The following is a 27,277-nucleotide window of genomic DNA, read 5'->3' as shown; positions in this document are numbered from 1 at the left end:
CAACTTGCGCTGGTTTCTCATGGAGTCAGGGTTTAAGAAGGTGTATTTATATTTGGTTGACTTAAAATTACCCAAAATACAAAACACTAACCCTAGCTCCACTCATACAATAGATACTAAACCTTAGGACTCTTCTTTCATTGAAATTATGGTTTTATAAAAAAGTTCGAGTCTCAGAAATAATCTCGAAACTCGCGGGAACTTCGGAACCATGCAAAAATCCTACCCGTACGATATATTTTTAAGTTCATTTTTGTCCCGCAGTTTTATGCTAGATCCCATAATCCCATCTCAAGTTAAAAGTAGAGCAGCATCTCAGCTCTAAAAGACTCAGGCTAGACAGGATCTTAAATATCTATAATGCATAATATATATATTTATAAATATTAAACTTTTTTTATCGAATGTTCGTTTTAATTAAAAATTATATTTATAATATGCACAGCTTTATAAAAAAAGGAATAGGAATTCCTAAATATGAAATTTCAATAAAATGTTCTTCATTTTACCTGCTGCTGCTGCTGCGGACTGAAAAGAAAATTGCTGAGCTTTAAATTTGTTGGCCAAATTATATTCAGCATTTTCTTGTGCTCTATTTTTTGGCAACGTCATGCGGAAAGTTGCAAAACATTTCCATTGCTTGTTGGCATTTCATTAATGTGGCCCATTCATTAATTGAGGCAGTCGTTAATTTATGATGATGATCATCATGATGAGGCTGACGATGATGATGATGATGATACTGCGGCTGTCCACTTGGAAGCAACACGACCGCAGCCGTTGCGTGAAAATGAGTTTTTGTTTACAGTGAGTGCTGGCTAAGAAAGGCCGGAAAGGACACAGACTGTACAGAAGAGGACACGACACAATGCGAAATCATGAAACGTAACCCAAAGACAACAACAACAACAGCAACGGCGACCACAATAAGAAGTGTAAGACGGATAACGAGGCGGGGGTGGAAGACAGCCTGTCAGGTTGCAAATTACATGTATAATCAAGTGAAGAAATACGAGCGCACATTAATAAACCGGATTCATTAATGCGAGCCAAAGTAAATAGCAAAAACAGCAGAATAACAGGCAAAAGGCAAACAAAATATACAAATTGCAGCAAACAACAGCAAAAAAATGAAAAGCGAGCGAGTCGGGCGTGCCTGACTAGCAGATGCCCTAAGCCTAAGAGAGCTGACTTAACAAAAATTCTAGCTTTGTTTTCAGAAGTTCATATATTCTGGATCTGTTTATATTAATGAGAGCCTTAAAACTTAATTTGTCATGCCTAGCTCCAACAAGTCCCGAGCTACGCTCTAGAAACAGGAAGTTGATATCGATATTTATCGATATCTCGAAAACGGGGCCTATTATTATATTTTCAAATAAAACTCGAACGTTGTGTGCTTGAAGAGAACGTACATCCGAAATTTAAACTCTCTAGCTCTTAGAGTTCTCGAGATTGATGAGATTGTCTCGAGATTGACTCATACAAAAGGCCTTCGATTCAGACAATGGTATATTTATAAAGAAAACTCAAGTTCGAGCTCGGCAGCTCGTTTTTTAGTTAAGCAAATGACTCTCGATCTCTTCGATAACTAATTTAGCTGCCAAGCACCACAATATATAACAGCTATCTTTGATATAGTAATCGCTTCTTTAGAATAACTATATATACACATAGAGTTTCACTCTCGTTTGTTCATCTTCCAACTTCATTTCACCTTTCACTTTCTCTTATTCACTTTTATTTATTAGCTGAATGCCAAAACTTAGCCCACATTTTCTTTCCTCAATTCCTGTTTTATGCTACTTGACTTAATTTTTAATTCTAGCTTATTTCTCTATTTACAGGGCATTTCGTAGTTTTTCTTTTTTAGGTAAGTTTCTACCTTTTTCATTAACATTTTTTTCAAATTTATTTTTAAGACCATATTAAAGGTGTTTCATAGTTGCATTTAATATTTTCTTGAAATATTTTTGCTGTGCTTCAGCTCTACTCTTCAGACTCTATTTATAGGGTATTCAACAGTCGTATTGCCTATAGACAACCTATTATTTGTTATGCCAAAGTTCTAAATTCAGAATCTCTTTTTAGAGTATTTCACAGCGTATTCAATATTCGCCATTCTATGCCATATTGCTTGCTTTGTCAAAGTTCCACTCTTCAGACTATTTACAGGGTATTTCACAGTCGCATTACCCCTTTTGAAGCCTTGCTTGCTGTACGTAGTCTCTATTTATAGGGTATTTAACAGTTATATTCCCCATCTAATTTCCCTTTTTATTTGAGCTAGTTCTTTTCTCATAACTTTTGGACTCTACAGGGTATCTCACAGTCAGTCCTTTGGTCATAGCACTCCGTTTTGCTACCTTTTTCTCAGCTTAATGTAGTTTCTTTTCTTTTCGTTTTTTTTTCCGCTTATAACTCACTTTTTTATTCCGCTTCGCTTGTTGATTGTTTTCAGCAAAGCGCCGCACAGTTGATCATAATTCTTGGTTAGGGTATACGTAGATTTAATTAAAGCAACTTCTGTCAGCTTGCCATAAATAATCGAGTGCAAATAAAGAGAAAATTAAATTATTTAGAATTTGTCAGTGTCGCGGTCTCGTACGGTAAGTGGCTGCGATAGTAACGAGAGCAGACGCTGGCGGCTGCCGATGACAACGCCGAGTCAGTTGAAGGGAGGTGGAGGGAGGTGGAGCGAGGGGGAGGGGATATGTTTAGGTGCCTCAGCAGTTGAAACAAATTTGCCACAAGCGGCGGCGGCGGCGGCGACGGGCGACGTTTGTCGTGCACCTTGGCAACCGCAGCAATAACCGCGACTCGCATAAGTCTTCATCAGTCAAAGTAAGCGGCAGAAGAAGAAGCAGCAGCAGCGGCAGCGGCAGCGACCGCGACGCACATGTCACGCCCACTGCCACGCCTCTTGCGTGAAATTTGTTGCAGCATTTTTTCTTGTTGTTGCCTGCCTGGCCGCCAGCCTCGTGTTGTTGCTGCCGCTCTCTTAACAAGGTTTAATTAAAAATGTATTTAAATTAATTTTTTTTTGTGGAATCAGTTGCCTGCTGCGTGCGTGTGCTTGCTGCATGTGGGCGTGGTCCGGGGCATGTGGGCGTGGCCGTGATTTATAATGAAAAGTTCACCAGCCCGCTAACGAAATGCAAACATGCATACTAATTACATTTAAAACCGTCAGCTAAGCCAAGTTAAGCAGCCGAATAAATCCGTTTCTTCTACTTGTACTCTCGCTCTCTCTCTCTCTCTCTGTGTGTGCGCCCGCACCTGTCTGTGTGTGTGTGTGTGAGTGTCGTGACACAGCAATGACAGTGACAATTGCAAAGGCAGCTTCTCAACTGCCGCGAGCGGCAGAGAGTGCAAAAATATATAGAACCCAAAATCCGCACACAAATAACACCTCTTTATTTGTTTGTTGCCAAAGCTGACGCCGAGAGGTTTTTCCTTTTGTTATAAAGGTTGTTCAGCTGCTGCTTTTTCCTGCTATTATTATTATTATTCTTGTTGTTGTTGTTGTTGTTGGTGTGAAGCTTATTATTTGCATAATGCCCTGGCGAAGGCAGCAAGAAATGCAAACGAGGAATCATGCTCAGGCTCAATAGCCAGAAATAGTTTATACACTGTGCAAAAATAAGCTGTAGACAGGTTGTGATAGGTGTGGAAGAGACAAGGGGGAGCGGGGGGGAAGGGTAGCAAGAGCTTTTAAAAAAAATAAAGTTTCACACGTATAAGGTTAGCATATGCGACTTTTAATGCAAATGCAAAACCAAAACTGGTTTGAGTTTAAGGAATATTTGAGAATGGCACGCAGATTGGAGCTGAGCGCGTGTCGTGTTTTCATAACGTGACACGAGCACGACAAAATGTTGAGAATTGCATTTATAGAAGAATGAATTACTATTAATCTTAGTTAGACACAGCTTAGTTATTTTTACTTCTTTAGTCTGCGGCACAAGACACAGAACTTCACTCCCTTCCATTGATCTTCCTCTTTTAGCTCTCTATAGGCTCTCTACAGCTCTCTGAGGCTCAATATTGTAACAGAGCGTAATAATGTTAATTTTAATGTTATATTTATGTTAGGGAGTGTAAATGGAAATGTTACATGGACTGACTGATGTATGTATATCTATGCTGCTATCTGTGTTTGTCCCGCTAAGTATTTTTAAAAACAAGCTAAAAATCTTGAAATTGCTTAAAAATTGACCTCACATTGCAAAGGTCAAGGTTTATTGAAAGAAAATCATATTTTAATTTCTGCTCTATGCCTTTTGACGTTTCAAATCTTCGAAAACTTCTTCTTCTTAAATTGCTGTCATTAACCGACCGCAGAAGAATCCAAGTGGTTGTCTTTTTACCCCAGTTGTTAGTCGGCAACATAGATTCTTGTTTTCTTAAAGATTGCCTTCAATGTTCTGCTTACCTTATTCCTACGACAGATAGCTTAAATACCTAGCTAGACACCCGTCAACAATGAATAAGTAAAGAAACAATAAAGTTTAAATAAATATGAATTATATAAATGTTAAGCAATAAATATTAAAGCTCGCAATGCCAAGAAACTCCTTTTCTAAGCTGGCAAAAAATATTTACAAAAAAACGAATGATGACAAAATCTTGCTGAAAATCTCGTGCTTTTATCTTAGCTAAAACCCGACACGCGCCCATCTCTAGCTGCGATATGTGTTTATATAAGGCATGAAAGACTTACAGCTTGCAGGCACTTTTCAAGCTACATCTTATTGTCATAATGCTCGCTCTGCTGCTGCTTCTTATGCTGCTTATTCTGCTGCTGCTTCTTCTACTTATTTTGACTGTTGTTTGCGTTCTGTTAACAGCATTAAACCAGATTAAAATCCCCGCACATTGCCACGCCTGCTGCTGCTGCTGCTGCTGCTTTTCGCGTTTCGCCCTTTCATTTTCAAAAAGAATTCGCTCGGCAACTTTTTCTTGAAACTCTTAAAAGTGCTAATGAAATTATGTAGCTGTGTGTGCGGGTGTGCGGGTGTGTGCGGGTGTGCTCCGAGTTTTTTTTTGGCTGCTGTGGTTGTTTTTTTATGATAATGTATTTAATGAAATGCCATATGTTTATTAGCATATTATCAAAATTTATGCTGCTTTTGCCGCAACACGTATACGCCAAGTTGGCCAAATGCAAAACGTAGCAAAACAAAAAAAAACAATTGACAAAAAGTTAATTAGGTGCGTTCAACTTTTACGACTACAAGTTCTGTTGAATGAAAGTTTCTTTTTTTGAGTTCAACTTAAAGAGGGAGAGAGTGAGAGAGAGAGGATGGGAGAGAGGGGGAGAAAGAGAGGGCAACTGTCTGCCAGACTCAATTAATAACATTTTTCAAATGCACGACAAATGTGCTTAGAAATTTGCGCCTGATTGGCTCTGATTTTGCCATTTGTTTGGCTTGACTTCGTGTGTGTGTGTGTGCTTGGGTTAATATTACACACAGACACACACACACACACACACACGCACACACACACACACACACACGCCTAGATAAGTTGATTGAGCTGTGCAAGCTGTCGCATAAATAATCTGCTTGACGCTTCATTGCATTTGCATTATTTAAGAGCCTGGCTTAATGGGCAAATAGCAAACGCCTCTGGCTCAAGCTTTACAAAATTAAAGCCGCAAAGCTTCATGTATTTCATATTTATTTATATATATATATTTGCTTTTGTTAATTAGTGAACAAAGTCATCGGCTTGCGCCTCAAAGCATGTGCCCCGCATCATGCAAAATTTAACACGAAACAATTAATTTTCACATGACACACTTGCCGTAAAACCTAAACAACAACAATAGAGCTCCGCAAATATATCTACATATATATAATATAAGTATGCATATAGACAAATAAAACAAACCTCTAACAAAGGCAACAAAATGCTGCCAGAGATTTGGGCAAGTGATACATCAGGGCAGCAGGCACAGCTCTGGCTCAGGGGGTGCAGGTAGCTGTGTGGCACTGTGGCAGAGTGCCTGTGGCAAGTGGCAAGTGAGCCTAAAAACGGGTTAATGAAAATGAATGCGGCACTCGTAGCACGACTCGACTCGCTGCCACAGACAATCAACGTTATGCACATGTGGCTGCCACGTGTGTGTGTGTCTCCGTGTGTGTGTGTGTGTGTGTTGGTGTGTGTGCACTTTTTTATGCCACCTCTGGTGCTTTGTTTGGGCGCTGCCAGGCCGAAGCCTCTGGGGATTTTAACATAATGAATGAATATGAATTTACTGTGACATTTTAACTGTGGCGATATTTCGTATTGCATGCTTTTAGGCGCAGCCTTTTGTTGCCCGTCAACCGACTGCACATAATGCGACAGACAGAGACAGAGAGAGAGAGGGAAGAGAGATAGAGAGTGCCATATAGCTCCGTTGTTGAGTTCTTTGTAGCCAGCGCGCGTATATCAATCATTGTGGATTATAAAATGTGCCACTGCAGCAGTAACAGTCGCAGCCGCAGTCGGAGTCGGAGCAAAGCCAAAAGCAAAGCAAAATGGACACCAAATGTGGCAGCAACATTTGTAGAGTGCGCAGCTCGAGGGGGTAAGGGAGGGAGAGGGGTATATACACTTCCAGACAGACTGCTCGCAAATGTATCATTAATATATAATGCCGCTGCACACAAAAAAGTATGCAAAACTTTTTCGCAAACACACACACACACACACACACGGACATTTTTTGTTTGTCACTTTGTGCTCTTTTGGCTGCCGCCTGTCAACAACAAGGACCCAACGCAGCGGCAATGTATTAAGCGAGTTGTGGCAGCTGAAAGCCATCGTGGGATTAGGTAACATTTTCATATTGGGCTTCATCTCTCTGGGTCGTTTATTTTTTTGTTGTTTTTTTTTTTGTTGTTGTTCTTTTGTTTCTAAGCTAAACTTTTCGCATGAAATTGAAATTAAATTATGTCAGCACATGATAAATTATTTAATCGAGAGAGCTGCAATATCAAATTTATGCGAGCGCTTAGCCTAATAGACAAAACCGACAGCAAACGTTCGCTGGGAAATTGATATCAGCTCTTTAGCGAGATTTGGCAGCTTAATATTTATATAACTTATTTCTATGGAAAGTGGAAAAGAATATAAATCAAATAGTCAGAAATGAGGCGCATTAAAAGGAAGCATCAATTCATAAAAAGAATTATTTATTAAAAAAAACATAAATAGCATTTAAAACAGATAAAAAAGCTTTAGAAATATAGGAAAAATGTGTAAATTAATAAGCTTAAAACTTAATCAATCGATTGTTGCGAGTTTTAAATTTTTGTAGCAATTATTTATGCTTATTTTTCAACTAATCTCTCAATTAGAATTGGGCTATGCTTTTGTTGAAAGGCAAAGTGCATTAAGGCTCAAATATAATCCCACAATCAGATTTGTTATAGCTGCAGTAGCTATTATCTTTTGCAAAGAGAGTGTATTCAAAATTCGGCTTAAACTTTATTTTAGGCAATTAACTCTTTGATTGAGCAAAACTATAAAAACATTCAACATAGGCTTAAATATTCTCATACCCGGAAGAAAACTTTAAATAATATCCCTTGGAATATTCGCACACTTAAAATATTAAATTAAAAAAATTTCTAGACACGTGAAATATATAATATAAAATATTTGCAATATTTTAAAATTTCTCTAAATAACATTTCTATAAAATAACTAATTTATAGTTTTAATTACGCAGCAATTAATATTTAATGCAAGTACATATTTTTAAAGAGCATTAAAAATACATAAACTCTTCGGTTAAATAATATTTAACATTATTTCACACTTAAATCCTTGACCCATATTTCGTTTGCTGCACTTCAAAGCGAAAACTTTTAAAGTGCCGCCGCAAAAGTCATAAAAAATTTGAACAATCAACCAGCAAGAAGAAGAAGCTGCAAAAGACTTTTGCCAAAATAGTTTTTGTTTTGCGTTGAAATGTTCTGATCTGGCAATCAAGGCAACTGTTTTCGTATGCAACAAGAATTGCACTTAAATTATTAAATACTTCAAACACACACGAGTGTAAAACAAATGAAGCTGTCAGCATTGACATAATTTTGGGCTACCCAAAAAGCTGAGCGAGGCAAAGGGCATGCTGCGTCAACGTGTGTGCAACGTGTGCAACATGAAAAAAGCTGCCACAAAAGCCAAGAGGCAGCTTATTAACTGCTTACTGGCTTTGCAACAAGCAGCAAGCAGCAGGCAGCAGGCAGCTGGCAAGTGCAACTGCAACAAACCTGCGGCTGCCAACAGAAATAATTAAAAATAATTACAGCCACAACACGACGCAGTCTACGAACAAGGACTTGCTGCAACAACTGCAGCGGCAACTGCCACTGCAACTGCAACATTTGCAGCTGCATTTTTGCCACAGCTCTGACATGAGTCGGTTCACATAAAATTAATAACCAGATAAAGGAGCGACCAGCGGGGGGATGAGGGGGCGGGGTCATATTGGGGGCAGCCAGTTGTTTAACTACAGCCTCAGCCGCATCCTTGAGCAGGGCAAGGCAAGGCAAGGCAACTCTCCGGCTGCCTTTTGCCAAAATAAATGCATGCACTGCGTCTCATTACACGCCCGTCTGTGTGTGTGTGTGCGTGTGTGTTTACAAATACTCACACATTGCAGCTACTTTAAACTCCCACAAAAACACACACACACACACACGCGCACACACATATGTATATAAAGTGCAGTCAGGCAAGCGTGTAATTACAGCAATTGTAGCATTTTAGAGCCAAGTTTTGTCGAAGCTCAACACATATTACGTATACGTAGCGTGCGACAAAACGTCGCACAAAGCAAACCAAGAAATTTAAGCTGCCTGTGGCTAGCCGAAGATTAAATGCCCTTGCAGATATATGGTATATATGTATATGCATATGTTTTTATAGTTGACCACGCTAAATTAACAGTTTAGTTTTATGTAAGATTCTTAAGAACTTAACAGTACATTTTTATGTTAAGTTTTATTGAATCGAAAAGTAAAGTTTTATGTAAGTTGTTATTAAACCTAACAGTAAAGTGTTAAATTAAGTGTTATTGACTTTAACAGTTTAGTGTGTTGTTACTGGTTATGATAATTAACAGTTGAGTGTTATGTTAAATGTTATTGATATCAACAGTTTAGTGTTATGTAAAGGGTTATAATGTTTAAGAGTTGAGTGTTATGTTAAGTGTTACTGAATTTAACATGTTATGTTCAATGTTAGAAAAATGAACTGTTTACTGTTATGTGAACAGTTAAGTGTTATATACATATATGGAGCTAAACTTAACAGTTTAGGGTTATGTTAAATGTTACTGAACTTAACAGTTTAGTGTTATGTAAAATGTTACTGAATTTAACAGCTTAATGTTGTGTAAGATGATATTGACTTTAACAGTTTAGTGTTATAAAGCTATTACTGACTTTAACAGGTTAGTGTTATGTAGATGAATGAAATTTAAGCTGAACTTTAATTTTGAATACTTGAAAAATAAGTTTTCTTTATAAGGTCGAAACTGTCTGGTAGCATGAACTCATGCGCTCTGCCACAATATACTCTATGCAACAAATGGGTCAGCGAAATGTTTAAGCAACACAGCAACTGGTTAAAATGCTGTGCCAAAGTGTTTTAACAGCGCTGAAAAGATTTAACAGCCACAAATTCAACTCTACGCGCTGCGTAAAAGTTGTAATTTTCTTGTTAATTTCACAGTTTAATCCCTTTAACTACACAGCAAATTGTCGAGCAATTGCAGCTTAGCTGAGATTCAATGCACGCTCTGAACTCCTTGTGCTAATTGGCCAATAAAGCTTATGAATTTTGTATAACGATTGTTTTTGGCTTAGCGTGCATTTAGGCCAGCTATCAAAATGACAAGAGGAATTTTTAATTACGTGTGGCAATTCACAATAAATTAATAATAAAACCTATGCGTTACCCAAAGGTCCGTACGTTCTGGCCAGCCAGTTGGCCAGGGACTTGAGCCGAAGACACGTGCTGGCTTTCCTTGCTACCAATTTTTTTTTTTTTTGTTGGTCAGTCAGTGAACTCTGGCCCCAAATGCACAAGTATTACGTGTAAGCCATATGTAAGACACGCACACACACACACACACACGCACACACACGTCACAGGACATTGCTCAAATTATTTTAGATTGTCGCTCAAAGTTGTTGCCTAGAGGCGTGCAGAGGCCTCGTCTGCCTATTCAGTCGGCTTTGGCTAAGCTCTGCTTATTGCGCTGAGGCCCCTTTGGGCCTCATTCAGTGGGCCGACTAATGTCCACACGTAGGCCCAACCAACAATCGCCCCTCCCATCCAACACGCCCCTCAACATAACAAGAAATAGAGAAAAAACGACAACAAGACACAGCACACACATTTCTTCGGCTGGCTGTGAAATTTAACATATGTGCACAATTTGTAAGTGTGTGTTGTATTTGAAAATTGCGTAATTTTTCAAACACGCGACACGCCCCCCCAGGCATTGCCCCCCGGGCCCAATGGGATAACTAGACTAGCCTAGTGGCCAGAGGGTCATACTACGGTCCGCTACTATTTTTCAATTTAAATGACAAACTTTATTTAATGCTATAATTTATTTGGACCCAAGACACATTGGCTGGCCAAGGCCCACGCGTAATTCTATTTGTCGCTGAATCGTCGACAATTTAAATTGAATTCTCTGTTGCCAACTGGAGGAAGAAAGAAAAAAAAACGGATTCCCTTAGATGTGCTGTCAATGACTGCCAAATACTCTGCAATGAGAAGTCTTAAATGGGTTTGTTTTGGAATATTTATAAACATTTAATTAAAAGTCAGACGAATTAGGCTTACAGGCCAATTCAAAATGAAATTTATCAAGATCAAATAAATATTATGGGAAGTCTAAATAGTTAATAAATCAATTTGTTTCTCAGGAGTCTAAAAATAGTTTTCCCCAAAGTTGTTATACATACATATCTATAGATATTCCAAACTTAAAATCAGAAAGTTTGTTATTTTCTTTTACATTAAAAAACTTGTAAAAATAATGAGAGTTAATCCGATAGACAATTAAACATTTTGTTAAATTTTATCCAAATTAACTGCAATTTTAAATTACATTTTATCAAAGTATATTCAAGAAAATAGAGCTTAGTATTCTTTTAACAAAGGCAGCTAAGTATGTTATTCACTGATAAATTTAATAAATTCTCAAACAGATTGTGCCACTATACAATTTAAACTCTCTAACGGAATGTTTGGCTTACTTTTGTGCTAAATTCAATATGCTCCTGCAACATTTAGCATACTCTGCCTTAACTCATGCCCAATATAAATGATCGACTCGAGTCTGGGAATTGCCGCTGGCGCCTGTTGCCTGTTGCCGGCTGTTTGAAGCTAAACACAGAAAATAAAACAATTTGTGGGCCAATCAAATTGAAGAGCCGCCGGCAAGTTGTGCTCTTTAAGATCGCACAAGCAATTAACAATCTGCTCAAGCCTCCAAATCTATAGCCAGCAGCTGCGCCCAGCCGTTAAATAAATATATATATATATATATATATCTATCAGCCACAGCTGCTGCGCGGTCCATAAAAAGCAAACTGTAACGGAAAACTGAAAACTGGCTGGGCAGCCAGGCAAAAGTAAAGCCAAAGGCAAAGCCGCAGACACTTTCAATAAGTTGACCGATATTTGTGTCTGTGCTGCGGCTGCTGCAGCTACTCGCCCCGTCTGCCCCGCCCACACTGTGGCCGTTGATTTTAATTACGCGCAATATCCAGTAATAAAATACAAACATTTTTGGCTTAATTAAGCAGCAGCAGCAGTTGCCACTCGCAACCGTTTGCAACTGGCTTTTTGATAATTCAAAACGCTGTCAAAACCAGATAACAAAAAAGCCGCCCTCTAAAAGAACTGGACAAAAAATAAAAAAAAAAGAAGAACAGAGCATATAGCCGCTTAATATTCATGGGAAAACTCGACAAGTTTGTGTGCAAAACAAACATTTGGCACACACAAACACACGCACACACACACAGACACAGAGACACACTGTCAGAGAAGCCTGTGCAAAATGTCTGAGCGCGTTGCCATTTTGATCAGCCATTGAGGCGGCTTAATTACTCCGACGAGGCAAGGATATAGACAAAAAAAAAGGCAACCACAGGCTACAACAAAATACAACAACAACAACAAGAAAAGCGGCAGGAGCCAGCGACAAAACATAAAAGTAAATTTGTGAGCGCATAAAAAGTTCAATAAACGTCGCTGCCAGCGGCGTTAGCCATGAATATGAATGTCAATGGGCGATGACGATGTCCTGGGCCACGAACGGCCATTCCAATTCGAGCACGTAACACACACACACACACACACACACGCACACAACATAGCAGAGATATCAAATGTTTGCGCCTGTATTTAGTTGCCAGCACGTTGTATACAAAAGTGTTGCCTACTTTTGAGCGCCGCAGAAATGGCCGAGCCAAACAGTTTGTGTTGCCTACTTTTGAGCGCAGCCTTGCCGTGCCGCTGCAAAGCATTAAGTATACGCCGCCTGAAACACAAATGAAATGTTTGCCCGGCTAAACTACTTATAAGCCACAGCTCAAATGACACGATCTTGAGGCTGGGCGGCTGTTGGGGCATGCCGAGTGTTGTATGAAAATATTTTTGACTGCCTATAAATATAAAATTTTTATTTATTTTTTTATTTTGTCTGTTTGAAAAACTGTTAAAGGTTGACCTTTTAATACTATTATGAACATTAAAATACGTGCTAAATTTATTAATTTTTATAATTTGTTTGGCCAAATGGGACTTAAAGAAATTGCCTAAAGTGTTGCCTACTTTTGAGGGCACACTAAGTATGCGCCAGGTGGAAAACGTTTCCATTTATTTATTTTTGTATGCAAAACGCAAAGATAATGTTTTACTCTGAAAGGACATACTGTTACACATTTTTAAATTTCATAAATATTATATACAAATCGCAAGGCCAGTTGCAGGCTTTGTTTTAGGCTGTAAGAGCATGCAAAGTGCCGTCTGAACGTGTTCAGCATCTTTGTCTGCTGCAACAACTTTAATCGCTTCTGTGCAAACAAAATGCCAAAGTTTAATTGCATTCTGCTGTTTTTGCTCAACAACCAAGTGCAGAGGCAGTTGTTTTTCCTGTTGTCGTTGTTGTTGTTGTCGTTGTTGTTGTTGTTGTTTGGCCACATGCCAGGCCGCCGCTGCTGCTGTTGCATTTTCGCAGGCGCTGCGCGTTTTTTTTATCGCTTCTCCTTTTTTTTTTTAACACGGCAGAACAGCACACGAAATTAAGGCAATGCGAGTTCATTGAACCAAATATAGGCCACAGTCCCAGTCCACCTTTTTTTGCCGTTGTTTTTTTTGCTTTCGATTTGCTGCCCATAATTGTTAAACGTGACCATAAAAGTGTCACGGCGCAACCGTAAATGTTAATTGTTGGCGTTTCGCTGCTGATAAATGAGTCTAAGCAAATTGTTTGGCTGTCAACAGACTTAAATGCAAAACAAGCAACGACTCAGATCAAAGCGCATCGCTTAAACAAACAGCGCCAGATTTTTGCATATCAAAGCTCAAACATCGGGCCACAGTGTATGTGTGTGTGTGTGTGTGTGTGTGTGGGGTTGGGGCGCAAACATCCCAAGACGAAATAAATAAATATGTGACACGCGCGAGCGCAGCCCTTTGGGCACAACCAACGTGTTGACAATGCCGCCAACAGCGAGCAATAACAACAACAACAACAGCAGAAACGATACCCTGTAGGCCAGTGTAGCTTAAAGGCTGGGCGAGCAGACAAACAGCGTCAGCTGCAATATGTATTAATTAAGGCAGGAAATGTACGCGAAAGTTTTAAAAATAAAACAAGTCTGGGATATGGGTAAAAGCACTTTATGAGAAATTTAAATAAATATTGTATATGCATGCAACAACTCATAATAAACATTTATATTTTAAGTATTGGCATAAGTTCCTCAATGATGCATAATGATTTTTAAATTAAGTAAGTATCTGTAGTTAAAGTTTTCGATTAAGATAGTATCTATAGTGAGATAGTATAGATGTAGGAATAAAGTAAAGCTGACACATATATAGCTGCTGCTATCAAAACATCAGATTTGGGATTTATGACTTAATGCTTAGCTAATACTTATATGATAATTATATAAATCATTTTAATATATTAAAGCTGAGAAGGCTTTAGAGTGCGAAGTATTCATAAATATATTCATTAGGTTTTTATTTGTTTGTATGAGAAGATGGAACTTGGAATTTTGTGGCCAGAAAGAATCAAGCCTGTCGGCAGAAGGTACTTATTTGATTTTAATTGTTGTTAAAGTATGCGAAAATTTTATATCATTTTTAAGCTTTTTCTTATAATATTTTAAATAATTTTTCACAGAGATTGAAGTCAATGTTTTATGCTCTTTTTTTTAGCTGTTAAATATTTTTTAAGAGCGACTTTTCTTGCAGTCAAACTTTAATGCGAAGCATAACCTAAATAATTGATTGCTATTATTAATCAAATATATATTTTTTAAAATTAAATTTTCTTAAATTTTTTAGAGCTCAAATTAAAATGAATATTAGAAAAAATAAGAAATAGCTTCGATAATATTTCTGTAAAAATTGGAGCATACTTCCAATCGCTTATTGACTCGCGTCAATTTGCAATTTATTTTCATATAGACGACAAGATACCCTGTTACACAGCTGATTACAGGATATGAACAACAATGTAGCTGTACTTGCTTTACTTTTGCAGATGAGGCTCAAAAACGAAGCCCTTAGCCAAATCCTATGCTGCTGAGGAGTGCGAATGTGTGTGTGTGTGTGTGTGTGTGTTGGGGTGTGTGTTGGTGTGTTGGGGTGTGTGTTGGTGTGTGTGTGTGCAGCTGTGAAATATGTAGGAATGACAAAGCAATAAAGCGGCTACAACAGCAGCAACAATTGCCAGGACGCAGATGTTGTTGTTGTTGTTGTTGTTGTTGTAGTCTGGTAGTTGGCTGCCTTAAAACACGTTTAAGCAATAGCTCCGCTCTGTTTATGTGTGTGTGTGGAATTTTTAATAAAACGGCTCAGGCAAAAGACAAGCAAATGGCTCAAAAGCTTCTCATCTAAGTGCTAGCGTGTGTGTGTGTGTGCGGGTGTGTGTGTCGTGTTTAAGTAGGTTACTGGCACGCCCCAAGGTATGCAACGGAAGCTGTTGACACGTTTTGTTATTGTGCGAGTGTGTGTGCGTGTGTTAATAAAACCAAAATGAGCATGTATCGCTGCGAAATCATTGAGGCCTACGCGATTTGAAGTCGCGCAACTGGTTTATCGACTGTGACCCCCCTCCCACCCTCCTGCCCCCACATCAATTCAAAACTACTTAGGAAGCCAGCCGAAGGCGCCAAATGACAGCGAGCAGCTTTTTACGACTTGTGTGTGTGTTAGACACTTGAGGCAAAGGCTTGAACATGAAGCGCTGAGAGCAGCGGCAGCTGCCTCTTATATATATTTTTGTTTTTTTTTTCTCAGTACGTTTCTCAAGGTCGCCTCGAGGCTCCTCTCTCTCTCTCTCTCTGTCTCTCTGATTTCTCTGGGCGCCGCAATGAGCCCAATTTATGATGGCATCTAATTTGCTGCGACGTGCGTGAATTTAATTATATTTATGCCGTTGAAAATTAGTTGAAATCAAATGCATAAATTCTCTTGTCGCGCCACAAAAACAAAAACAACGGCAATGGCAACAAATACAAAAGCAGCGAGCGGCTGTTACGTGACTGAACTGCGATGAGCACAACGCAAAAATTGTGTGCCAAATGCCTGAAAAACCAGCTCGCACACACACACACTCATAACTCGCTCTATATTTGCTTCTTTGTGTGCACAAATAAATAAAGGAGCAGGAAAAAAAAAAATAAAACAATTTCAGTTTCTTCAGTCCTTGTAAAGCCGCACGTTTTCCCAGTAGAAATAGAAAAGAAATGCCACACCCACACACCAGACGCAGATGCGTGAGTGTATATGTGTGTGTGTGTGTGTGTGTATCTCATAGCATATTGCGTCTTGTACAAAAATCCGACTGTCATATAAATGTCAAATCCATAAGTGTTACGCAAAAGCACACAAAATGTTGCAGCATCAAAAAAAAAAAAAAGAGGCCCACAAAAAAACTTTAAACACTTGTGGCTGTTTTTCTCAACCAAACAATGAGCGACAGCTCAATATAAAAGTATTTGTATTATAAAAAGAAAATTTATATGCGAACTCAACTTGAGTCATTAAGCAGCGGGAAATGGTTCAAGCTTAACAAAAGAGACGGAAAAAAAAAAGTGTCATGCTGCAGATGGTTACAATATACATACATATATATAATATAGTATCCCGATTGGGCTAAGCTTTTTCTCAAGTTTTAGTTGCGTTTTTATGGTTGTAAGTTTGGTCAAAATGCCTGCAAAAAGAAAGAAAATCTTCATATAAAAAGCTCAGCTCCATTATCGAGCGTTAGTTCCTTGGAGACAGTTTAATTCCGTTTTATGTACTGAATGCAAAAAATTCAATTAGGTTAGCTTTAAAACTAATAATAAGTCAATCGGAGGAAACTTAAAACTTAGCTCACATAAGCTTTGATCAATCGATCAGTCAGTCAGACAGTTAGTCAATCATCAATTGTCAGTTCTTCAAAATCAACGCGTTAGGTATAAAAGAAATGAATCAATCAGTCAGTTGGCCATTAGTCAGTTGACAGTCAGTCAATCAATCAGTCAGTTCTTCAGAACAAACACTTTCTTATTTATCGATCCAATCAATCAGTCTGGCAGTCAATCGGCCAATCAATAAGCCTGTCAGTCGGCCAATCAATCAGTCAGTTTTCTGGACAAAAACTATTATTATTGGAGTCAATCAATTCGTCAGTCAATCAATAGTCAGTCAGTCAATCCAGAGTCAGTCAGTCAATCAATCGGGCAGTTGCCTAAAAAGTCTGCCTCATAGTCAGATCTTCACAATAAACAAAGCTTTTTTAAACGAATCAGTCAGTCAGTCAATCAGTCAGTCAATCAGTTAGTCAGTCAGTCAATCAGTCAATCAGTTAATCAGTTAGTTAATCAGTCAGTCAGTCAGTCAATCAGCCAGTCATTTTTTCAGGAAAAGCACTTTTATTGAAAGAATCAATCACTCAGTCAATCAATCTGATCAACAACTATATACATATATACATGACAACAGAGTCGTCACCTAAGACATTCTCTGCCCAAAGAATAATACGCAAGCCATAAATTGGCCAGTTAACACAGTTGTCAGCGCATGTTAAAGTAGTCCATAAATATGTTTTGCATACATCATGATGTCGACTCAAATGTTATTTTGTACATCAAGTGGCAAGTTATTTATATTTGAATGAGCACGTCGCACACATTTTTCAGCATATGTCGCTTAAATCAACAAGACGTTTTTTTTTCTCTTTTTTTTTTAAAGATACCGCACGCCTCGGGCCAGGTCTCCGAGTCTAGCCAAGTGGCAGGGCACACGCCGCATCTTCAAGCCGAAACCGAACCCGAACTCAAACCCAAATCAGACCTGGAGCCGGCGCAGGCGGCATTCGATGTGAATAACCTTAGACTGTCGGCAATCATTTTACATAGCCCCCCCCCCCCCTCTCTCCACGCCGCACTGTTGTTTTCTTGCATACTTTGCGGCTGCCTGCCCCAACCCCCCTCAGCCCCCGCTCCACGAAAGGAAGCTCATCGATTTGAGCGCTGATATTTTTGTGCGTGCCTCGGCATGCGTGTCCATGTCCATGTCCATGTCTAAGCGGCCGTCGCGCTCCATTCATCAGTCTGACACCCAGCCGGCATCTTCCTTCTCCCCCCCCCCCCCCTCTCTCTCTTTCTCTCGCTCTGTCTCGCTGATTGCCAACGCCTTGGGCCATAAGTTTGCTTTGCCGTTTCATCAAATCCGCGCCTGCACCCCGACACCCAAAAGCCGCCAGCGACTTGTCAGACATCTGCTTCGACTAGTGCTTTATTCATCTGCCTCCAGTTTTTTCTCTTCCTCTTGTTTTGCTGCCTCTACTCATACAGGGTGCTCGCATTTTGTGCACTGTCATGCAGCCAGGCAGCTGCAGCACATGACTTGATCTGAACGGAATTGTCTAATATACACATTTTATATACTCTGAATTTTGTTGGTATTTGCGAACCTTCCTCCGCAGGCAACTGTACAAGAAGAACGCTGGTTCAAATCTCAGGCTATTTTAATATTTTTTATATACTTCTGCCCAGCTCGAGCCTTTATATATTTTCATATTGGTAATCAATCAAAATTGCTTTTGAGAAAAAATTGTACACAAACAGTTTTTTGAAGTTCTTTCGGACATTATAAAAATAATTATTTCTTGGTTTTATTTCGTCACGAATATTTCGGATAAATAGCTATAAAAGCATGCCGGAGCTTTTAATATGCAGGCCAAAAGGAAAAAAGCGGCTACCAGTTTTTATTTTTTGGCTTATAATACGTGATGCTTTGATGCTTTTCCGTAATGCTCTTAACGCTTTTTGCTTGCCGTGAAATTAAAACCATAAAATATCCGACGTATATCAGATAGTTTTTTAAATATGAGTTTCTCAATTCTTTGGTAAAAGAATATTCAAAAATTAAAAATTTAAATGCAATTTATTGAATTATGCATTGCGCCTTTTGAAATTATTGTAATATTATCATATTTTTTAAAAAATTATATCAATAATTATTATTTACAGATTGTGCTGCGCACAATCGTTCTTTTTTTTCGGCTGCGGCTGCGGCCGTATTTTGATATTTTTATTAATTCAGAAATCAAAAGTGAATTTCGTGTGCATTAAATGGACTTTGGACTGTAAATCACGACAAGTGGACACAAATAGTTTTTTTTTTTTCTGTCTTTTTTCGGTTGCAAAAATATTTGCAAAAAATATTTAAACGCGCACACATTGAGCTGGCCCATAAATATGCAATGACAACAAGAACAGCAACAATAGTGACTGCAACAACAAAAACAACAACAACAATAACAAGGAGTGCACGACTAGAAGATACCCTAAGCCCAGCACATCGTATACCGAAAGGTATGTTATATTATATATATATGTATATATATATTGTTGTAATTAATTATAGAATTATTTATAATATGAATGTTTTATAGTTAATCCTAATAATAATAACAATATATTATATTATAATGCAAAGTAAGCTCTTATAATCTTGGAGCTATTAGAAATATGTCTCAAAATCGATATTTATCGATATTATTACTATTTAGGAGACATGGAAAGAAAGGATAAGTAGCTCGTGCTGCGTTTGATATATGAGAAGTTGGGTATACACGACTACCAAGTCTTCGCAGTAAGCAAGTCTTCGGCTTTTTCCTATTGTTCGCGAACAACTTCTATATACAGACAAACAGACGCTTGGACAGAAAGAGGAATTTGCCCCAATAGACTCAGCTCCTTGAACTAATCCAGAGTATTTATGCTTCAAGGCTTTGAAACTGCTTGCTTTTGAATGTTACAAGCATAGGCATACACTTTCCACCCCTTTGCACTGGTTACAGGGTATAACAATAGTGACTACAACAAAAGCAACAACAACAACAATTATGTGAGAGTAAACAATTTGTTTGCGTTAAATGGCGAACAGCTGCGCAAATAACTGCAATTTACATTTACCGCATCCGTCGCATATTTTGCGCACTAAATAAACACATAAAAATGCAAAGGAATAACCGCAAGTGCAAACACACACACACACCTACACACAAACGCACACACACCTACACACACGCACACGCACACACCTACACTTTCATAGAAACTTAAACAATAAAAGCATTGCGCACACTTTATGAATTCATTATTGAATTACATTTATATTGATATACAAAATGCTATGGCATAAATGTTGTCGCACTTTTTGCGCAGTGTATTTTCTGTTTGTTGCAAAGTTGTTGCAAATGTTAAATGTCAACTTTGCCGTTGCACGGCTTTCGCAGCGCTGCAAATGTTTGCGCACTTTTCAGGGCCAGACTTTTGCTATTTCGTGTTTGCCACAGCTACCAAATTTCTGTGTGTGTGTGTGTGTCTGTGTGTGTGTGTGTGTGTGCCCCACTAGTTCTATTTGTACACTGTGGCAGGCAGCTGCACGGCGTGACCATGTGGCATTGCCTTTGAAATTGCACATTGCGACTCATTTTCAAACAAGTCGCTGGACACACACTCACACTCGCACACACACACACTCGCACACACACTCGCACACACACACACACACTGGCCTGCATTTGTGCAACGCCATTTTGACTTATTCAACATGCGTTCACGTCAACGCCAAATGAAAATGGCAACTGCAACTGGAACCTTGATGACAGCAGCAACATTTCCTGTTTACCTTCAGCTGCTGCAAATTAAAACTCGAAGTATATATATATATATATATATATATATAAATGTATATATATATATCGCATGTATTTGCTGTTTATTTTAGCGTGCTTCTATTAATTTAAGCTAGTGCTGTTTGCTTTGTCAGTCAATCCAAAAACTGGCGCAGCACATGAAAAAGCAAGGGCTGCCTAAGCCAAAACCAAGAGATTTGTCTATATATATATACAGATTTAGGTAGATAGATAGATATAGCAGCAACTATAGCAGGAAGCTGGAAGCTATAAGTTAAGTTTACAATTTAGTTTAAAGTATACTGCATATAGTATATACTTAGTATATATCTAAAACCAAATTAGCTTCACATTTGGAACCAATGCCTCGCCCTAGAGTTCGGTTCGTGAAACAGATTTTTGTTAAACTTAACCAGCTTTAAGTTCATGTTAAAAGAAGTAAAATTTCGTGTTCAAGCCCATGGAAAAAAAAGTTTACAAAGCTGGCTTGAAAACCCTTTTAAAAATATTTGTTTTTATACCCTGAACCCATTGAAAATGGGTAAAAAGGGTATTATGTATCTGTGCAAATGTTAGTAACAGGCAGAAGGAAGCATCTCCGACCCCATAAAGTATATATATTCTTGATCAACATCAATAGCCGAGTCGATCTAGCCAAGTCCGTCCGTCTTTACATCCGTCCGTCCGCATGTATGAACGCAAGGAACCTATCAGAGCTAGAGAAATTTTAGCTGTAGGTACTCCTAGTCCCCGCGCAGATCGAGTTTCTTTCCGATATTCGATAACTTGCCCCGTTTCCAACTAATCGATAAAAATCGATATCGAAATACTGTTTTTTTGGGAAATTTCGGTAAATAATTTGAGCTAGAGTCGCCAAACTTGACGTGTAGCTTCTAGAATAGTATATAGATATATATCAAGTATCTTTCATTTTTCACCTATCGCCTGTTGGAAGAAGAGGGTATCCACTAGTCGGGAACTCCCTTGTTTAGTCATAAATATGATAAAAAGAAGTTTTATTGATTTACTTCAAGCAACATCTTTAGCTACTTTTCAAGATAAGTTCACCCAAGCAAAAAGCTTTGCTGCTCGCAGAATAAAGCGTGAGAAAAGAAAAGTTTTTGTTTTTTTTTTCATAAGCCAACTAAAACAAATAAAAACAAGCAAGTTTTCAAGGCTGTTCATTAAAATAAAATGTGCACAAATTAAGGAAAACATATAGAATTAAAATAATATTTTGCGAGCAACAACTACAAGAGTATTTTGTTATTTATATTTATTATTTCTTTGTTCGTCTCTAACTTATGCTCGCAGTTTCTGGGCTTTTGAGTATTTTCCAATTACGAGCGACTTAAGCTGCAGAGTAATTTCTGTTTGCCTTTTATGGCGCAACGACAAGTAGCTTTTAGCAAAATGAAATGCAGACACACATAGATAGATGGACCGAAAAGGGGGAAGAGGAGGAGGAGACAGTGGGGCAGGTGGCAGGCAAACGTTGCAACAATTTGCAGCGGCAAATTGCATTTGGAAAGCATTTCATTTGGAAATTACAAAGCGGGCAGAACACAATTGCCAGCCGCAGCCGAAGACAAACGGCAAAAGCCGGCAATCGAAATGAAAATGCAAATGAAAATGTGAATGTGAATGAAAATGAAAATAATAAAAATGACGTTGATGCTGATGATGAAATGCGTTTAGGCGTGGACGGCCCGTGGCGACAGCCTGTGCGTGTGCGTGTGTGTAACTGAAGTGGTCGCCCTTTAGGCACTGCAACTGAATGAATGAGTCCATCTGCGGTTGCACCACACACACACACACGCACGCACACACACGCACACGAAACTGACAACTGCAACAAATTCATGTGTCAACTGCAACCACAACAACAAAAACGCGACCCTGAACAACAATTACAAACCCCTGCCATATAAAAAATACCCATATATATATATATATATATGTTTTTTGGTTTAAACAGAGATATGTGCACATTTTTGTTGCATGCCCTAACATAAGCTCATTGTCAGTTCTGACTGTGCCGCAAGCGCAAGGCTGGGCAAAAACGTAACCAGCTCAAAAGTATGCTACACTTTTCTGCTGCAACAAGAACTCGACTTTTTTGGCAAGGCAATTCGATTCGATTTGACCAAAAAGTTTTCTTTTGTTTATGCAGTTTTTTTTGTTTTTAGTTTTTAGAGCCTTATTTTAACTGATTCGGTATTTTCCAACACTTTTTTAACTCTTTGAAAAACCTGACAAAATTTAACTATCAAATGTGAGTTTTAGAATTTTATTTAACTTTGGCATGTTTGTAATACATTAAATGTGTTAAATACTAGCACTTTTTTGTTTATATATTAATATTTATTTATTGTTTTTATTTATTTTTTTATTCTTTTATATATATATATAAATTATATTATAGATTTTTTTATTTATTATTTTTATATTATTTTTTTTTTCTATTATTTATTTTCATATTTTACTATTATTAAAATGAAAATCATAATTAAATTTATTTAAAAATTAAACTTTATTTATAACTATGCTAATATAGAGTTTTGAGGAATAATATAATATTTTCATCTATTATATTTATATGTATTAAAAAAAGATTAAAGTTAACTATAGTTAAAGAAGCCATTTTTCCTTTCGTTATATATTTATAGAATTATTGCTGCGCTTAGTTTTCTGTCATTTCGAGTTTAAGCTTGCTTTTACCTCCCACACTGTACACAGCCTTAAATCGGACTAGTTCTCTATTCCGTATGCTGTTGGCAACTTCAATTCGACTAAACCTAAATATACCCTTTTTGCGGTCCATGGGCAGGGGCATAAAACAACAAATGCAACAACAAGTGCGGCTTTCAAGGCAGCGACTGCATTTACGAGTCCCTGCAGCTCGTTAGTTTGTCATCGTGTGTGGATTTGCGTCTCCCTGTGTGTGTGTGTGAGTGTGTTGTTTTTTTCCAACACTCGCGTTTTTTTTTTATACACATACATATATATTTTAGAAGCCTGTGCGGGGCATGAATTGAAAATGAAATTTTGTGTCAGTGTTGCGGAAAGTACGAGTTTTCAGTTAGTTCAGCGTATGCGTGTGTGTGTGTGCATAAAAAGTTGGCGAGCCAGACAACAAACAACACACACACACACACACGCACACACATGAGCATATGCAGATGGTTAGAGCGAGAGCGGGGGTAAGGCTGAAGTGCTTGGGGCTACAAGTGTTTAGCTGCCGTTTGGCTGGACCAGAAGCACTCGAGTGGGACGACCTTGCCACGCGCGAGAAATGAGCAAAAACGGGGCAGGTCACAGGCGCAGGTCACAGGCAAAGGCTGTACAACAGCAATTTTCTGTGAAGCCCGGCCTTAAACAATTCGAGCGCAATTAGCTCGCGAATTGCGATTGACACAGTCATCAAAATGGAGCGTGGGCGAAACTTTTTGTCACGAAATTGAAATTCCGCGCGTTCTCCAAAATTTAAAGAATTTCAATTCGGAACAACAACAAAACCCCACGAAGAAATTCAAAGCGACTAAAACAAAAAAGCGCGACCCGACAGCAATTAGAGCGTCGCGGGGGGGCGCACACAAATTAAATTTAATTCGAAATTAAATGAGAATAAATTGGATTATTTAATTAAAACCAAAAGGGGGGTGGCACACTCACCTTGCAGCAGCGGCAGCAGCGGCAACAACAACAGCCAGTTGAGTAATCCGAAATTGGCTAAGGACCAGGCCGACATTGTGCTTGGCCTTGTTATCCCCGATTCCTTTCGTTCTTTTTTTTTTATGACTATCTTTTTTATTGTTATGATCGCTGTCAGTTTTGTAGTTTGCTCGGCTTGTTAACGTTTTGCGGCCAAATTACACGGGCCGGGCCAACAACGGTTTGGGCCAGGCCAGCAGCAGCAGCAGCAGCAGCGGGAATTTGAGTTAAGCGCTCGCCCGGGACCAATAACAAAATGAGTCGCTATCTTTTTAAATTGTCTCCATATAGATATTTATCTATATATAAAATCTCTTTTTCTCTCTCTCAGCCGCGGCAAATACTTTTTTATACAATTCGTTTTTTTTGCGTAACTTTTGTTTGTATTTTGTTTGATTCTGTTTTGTTTTAGCCAAATTGCTGTAAATTCAATTTGCTTGTTTTGCTTTCAATGTAATTTGTTGTTGTTTCGCTGGCCGCAACAACAAGAGCAGCATAAATCATACGCCATGTGCGCCGCCCCTCAAAGTATGCAACACTTACAACACTGCCACACACACACAAATACGCACACGCACACTGACAATTGTTAGCTTTTATTTGTGTTTTTTCTTTGGTATTTTTTTTTTGTAACTCGGTTTTGGTTTTAGATAACAAAGTAGGCGCCAAGTAATTTATCTTGTTGCTGGCGGCTTAGCACTTTCACTTGACTTGAGCCCACGCTCAGCGGCGGGCAGGCGGGCGGTCGGGCGTGGGTGGGTGTGGCCAGGCCGAAAATGTTTTTGGTTTGCCAGCAGCAGGCGTCGCCCTTCCTCCTACATTCGACTGTTGCGAATAACGCTTGATCGACTGCGAGCGATTTGTTGTTCGACAACTTTCACTTCTCTTGGCGCTGAATTATGCATGTGTTTATTGCAGCCTAATCACATATCATTAACTGGCCATTAACACGCACCGTGTTCGCCCAGCAGGCCATTAGACTTCAGCTCGCAACACTGTTCAGCTTCTGTGCGCATTTGGCAACACTTGCGCTTAACAACAACGACGCACGCACATATGTAAATCGGACACACACACAATATACGCGTGCTTCGCACTCGAGTCGCAGGATTGAACTGACGGCGCGATGTCGCCAGCCAGCTCGCCAATCGTGTGCACCCAGCACGAGCAAATACGAAGACACGAAGCAGCGACGCCTTCGGCTCGCAGCAGCAGCAACGAGCAACGAGCTAACGAACGCAAGAGAGCGACGACAAACTTTCTCTTTGCTTCTTCTGCTGCTGCTGCTCTGAGGATTGCGGTTGATGTTGCTTGCAAAATTATTGGTGCACAAAATTGCAGCCGAACTTTGGAGCACGCTCTGAGTGCTTGTACTCTTACATTCCCCTCTTGTTGTTGTTGTTGTTTTGATGTTGGTTTTTGCTGCAACTGTTGTTGTTGTTGCCGTTTGATTTGTTGATATGTTTATGCGCTTGTTGTTGTTGGTTTTATTTCCCTAACAACTAACATGTTTTCAAGTGCTTTTTTGGTGGAGAAAAAGATATCTGTAGTAGAACTTAACCATGTTAACCATGGTCCACACTGTTAACTTTATTAACAGTTCTGTCTAGGACCTAATAGCTCATAAAATAATTAAAATAGAGAATTCATAAATTATACCTGAACAAAAGCGTTTAATTAATCTAAAGGTTAGTAGCTACGAATGTGAACACTATTTTTGGGAATTTTAAATGCATCAAAAAATATTTTTAATATATAAAAAATTTCACTTAATTCATTTTTTTCTTTTATTAAGATTTATTTTTGATCTCTTTGGAAAAAACCAAGTTTCTCAGGGAATATACTAAAACATGTATTCTCCTTCTTAGCTGCTAGCCTTTAGATTAATTAAACGCTTTAGTTCGGGCATAAATTATAAGTTCTCTGCACCTTCGGCTAACTGTACTTATTAACAGTTAGTCCAAAAACTGACCGCCTCAATTAGGCAGCGCTGTAAAATGTTAACTAAGCAACTATGCCATGACCTAGGTCAGTTAGCGGCGTATAAGAGTACAAGAGCAGCAACAGCAGTAACAGCAGCAGCAACTCTTATACAGCCGCAGCATAAGCCTTGCCTAAGAGAAAAATTCCCTCAAGTGCAAAGCAAAACTCGTGCTAACTAAGCCCGAAAAAAAATGCAGTTTCATTAAATGCTTGTAATTAGCCCGCGCAGTTCCGGCTATTTTATTTTATTTGTATTTTTTTTTGTTTAATTTTTGTTTGTGTTTTCATTGCAGCCAAATGGACACACACTGTTAAAGGGGGGAGGGGGGAGGAAATTTTCAATCAATTTGCAAAACTTTTTAATTACAAGTCAATTTCATTTGAGCAAACAAACAGATAATGCAGTTCACAGCTGATATAGTAGACCACACACACACACACACACACACGCACACAAATGCTTAAATCAATTAAATTAATTAGCGCCACAAAATATTTGAACGATGTGGCGATAAGGCTGCAACTTTTTGTGCGCTCTCTAGTTTTTTTTTTACCAACAATATTTAATTAATTTGCCCAAACAATTTCAATTCTCAATTAGCCGCCTGATAATGTGCTGTGTGCTGTGTATTATGCAATTGTGTTTATTATACCCTGTAATTATTGAAAATGTTCAAAAAAGCATATGTACATTTTAGCAGGAAAGAAGCGTCTGCGACTCCTTTATTATATAAATTCTTGATCTTTATCAAAATCTTAATCAATATAGAAATGTCTGTTTGTCTGAATGAGACTATCTTATAGACAATAAGAGCTGTAAAGACTATAACTGTCTGTGGATGCCTGCCTAACTTACCCCTCCATTAAAAATGGGTAAAAAGGGTATATAGTAGTTGTGTAAATATATGTAACAGGCAGAGGGAAGCATCTCCGATCCCATAAAGTATATATATTCTTGAGCAGCATCAATAGCCAAATCGATCTAGCCAAGTCCGTCTGTCTGTCTATATGAACGCAAGAATCTCAGAATCTATAAGAGCTAGAGACTTGAAATTTTGAACTTAGGTTCTCCTAGTGCCCGCGCAGTACGAATTTGTATCCGATAATCGATAACTTGCC

General features: G+C 38.6%; 1 protein-coding gene across 1 annotated transcript in view; it reads right to left on the bottom strand.

Annotated features, from left to right (window-relative positions):
- Positions 1 to 24,530, bottom strand: part of dpr1 (defective proboscis extension response 1) — a 77,967-nt gene extending 53,437 nt beyond the window's left edge. The window contains exon 1 of the mRNA XM_064690952.1: positions 24,137 to 24,530. Coding sequence (XP_064547022.1) covers positions 24,137 to 24,212 — 76 coding nt within the window. The 5' untranslated portion in view covers positions 24,213 to 24,530. The remainder of the gene's footprint in view (positions 1 to 24,136) is intronic.
- Positions 24,531 to 27,277: the final 2,747 nt, after the last annotated feature.

Source organism: Drosophila montana, unplaced genomic scaffold (assembly GCF_035044405.1).
Source record: "Drosophila montana isolate Dmon_TW-CO22-7 unplaced genomic scaffold, ASM3504440v1 contig_3319_1, whole genome shotgun sequence".
NCBI classification, from domain to species: domain Eukaryota; kingdom Metazoa; phylum Arthropoda; class Insecta; order Diptera; family Drosophilidae; genus Drosophila; species Drosophila montana.
This window is presented reverse-complemented; position numbering and strand designations above follow the sequence as displayed.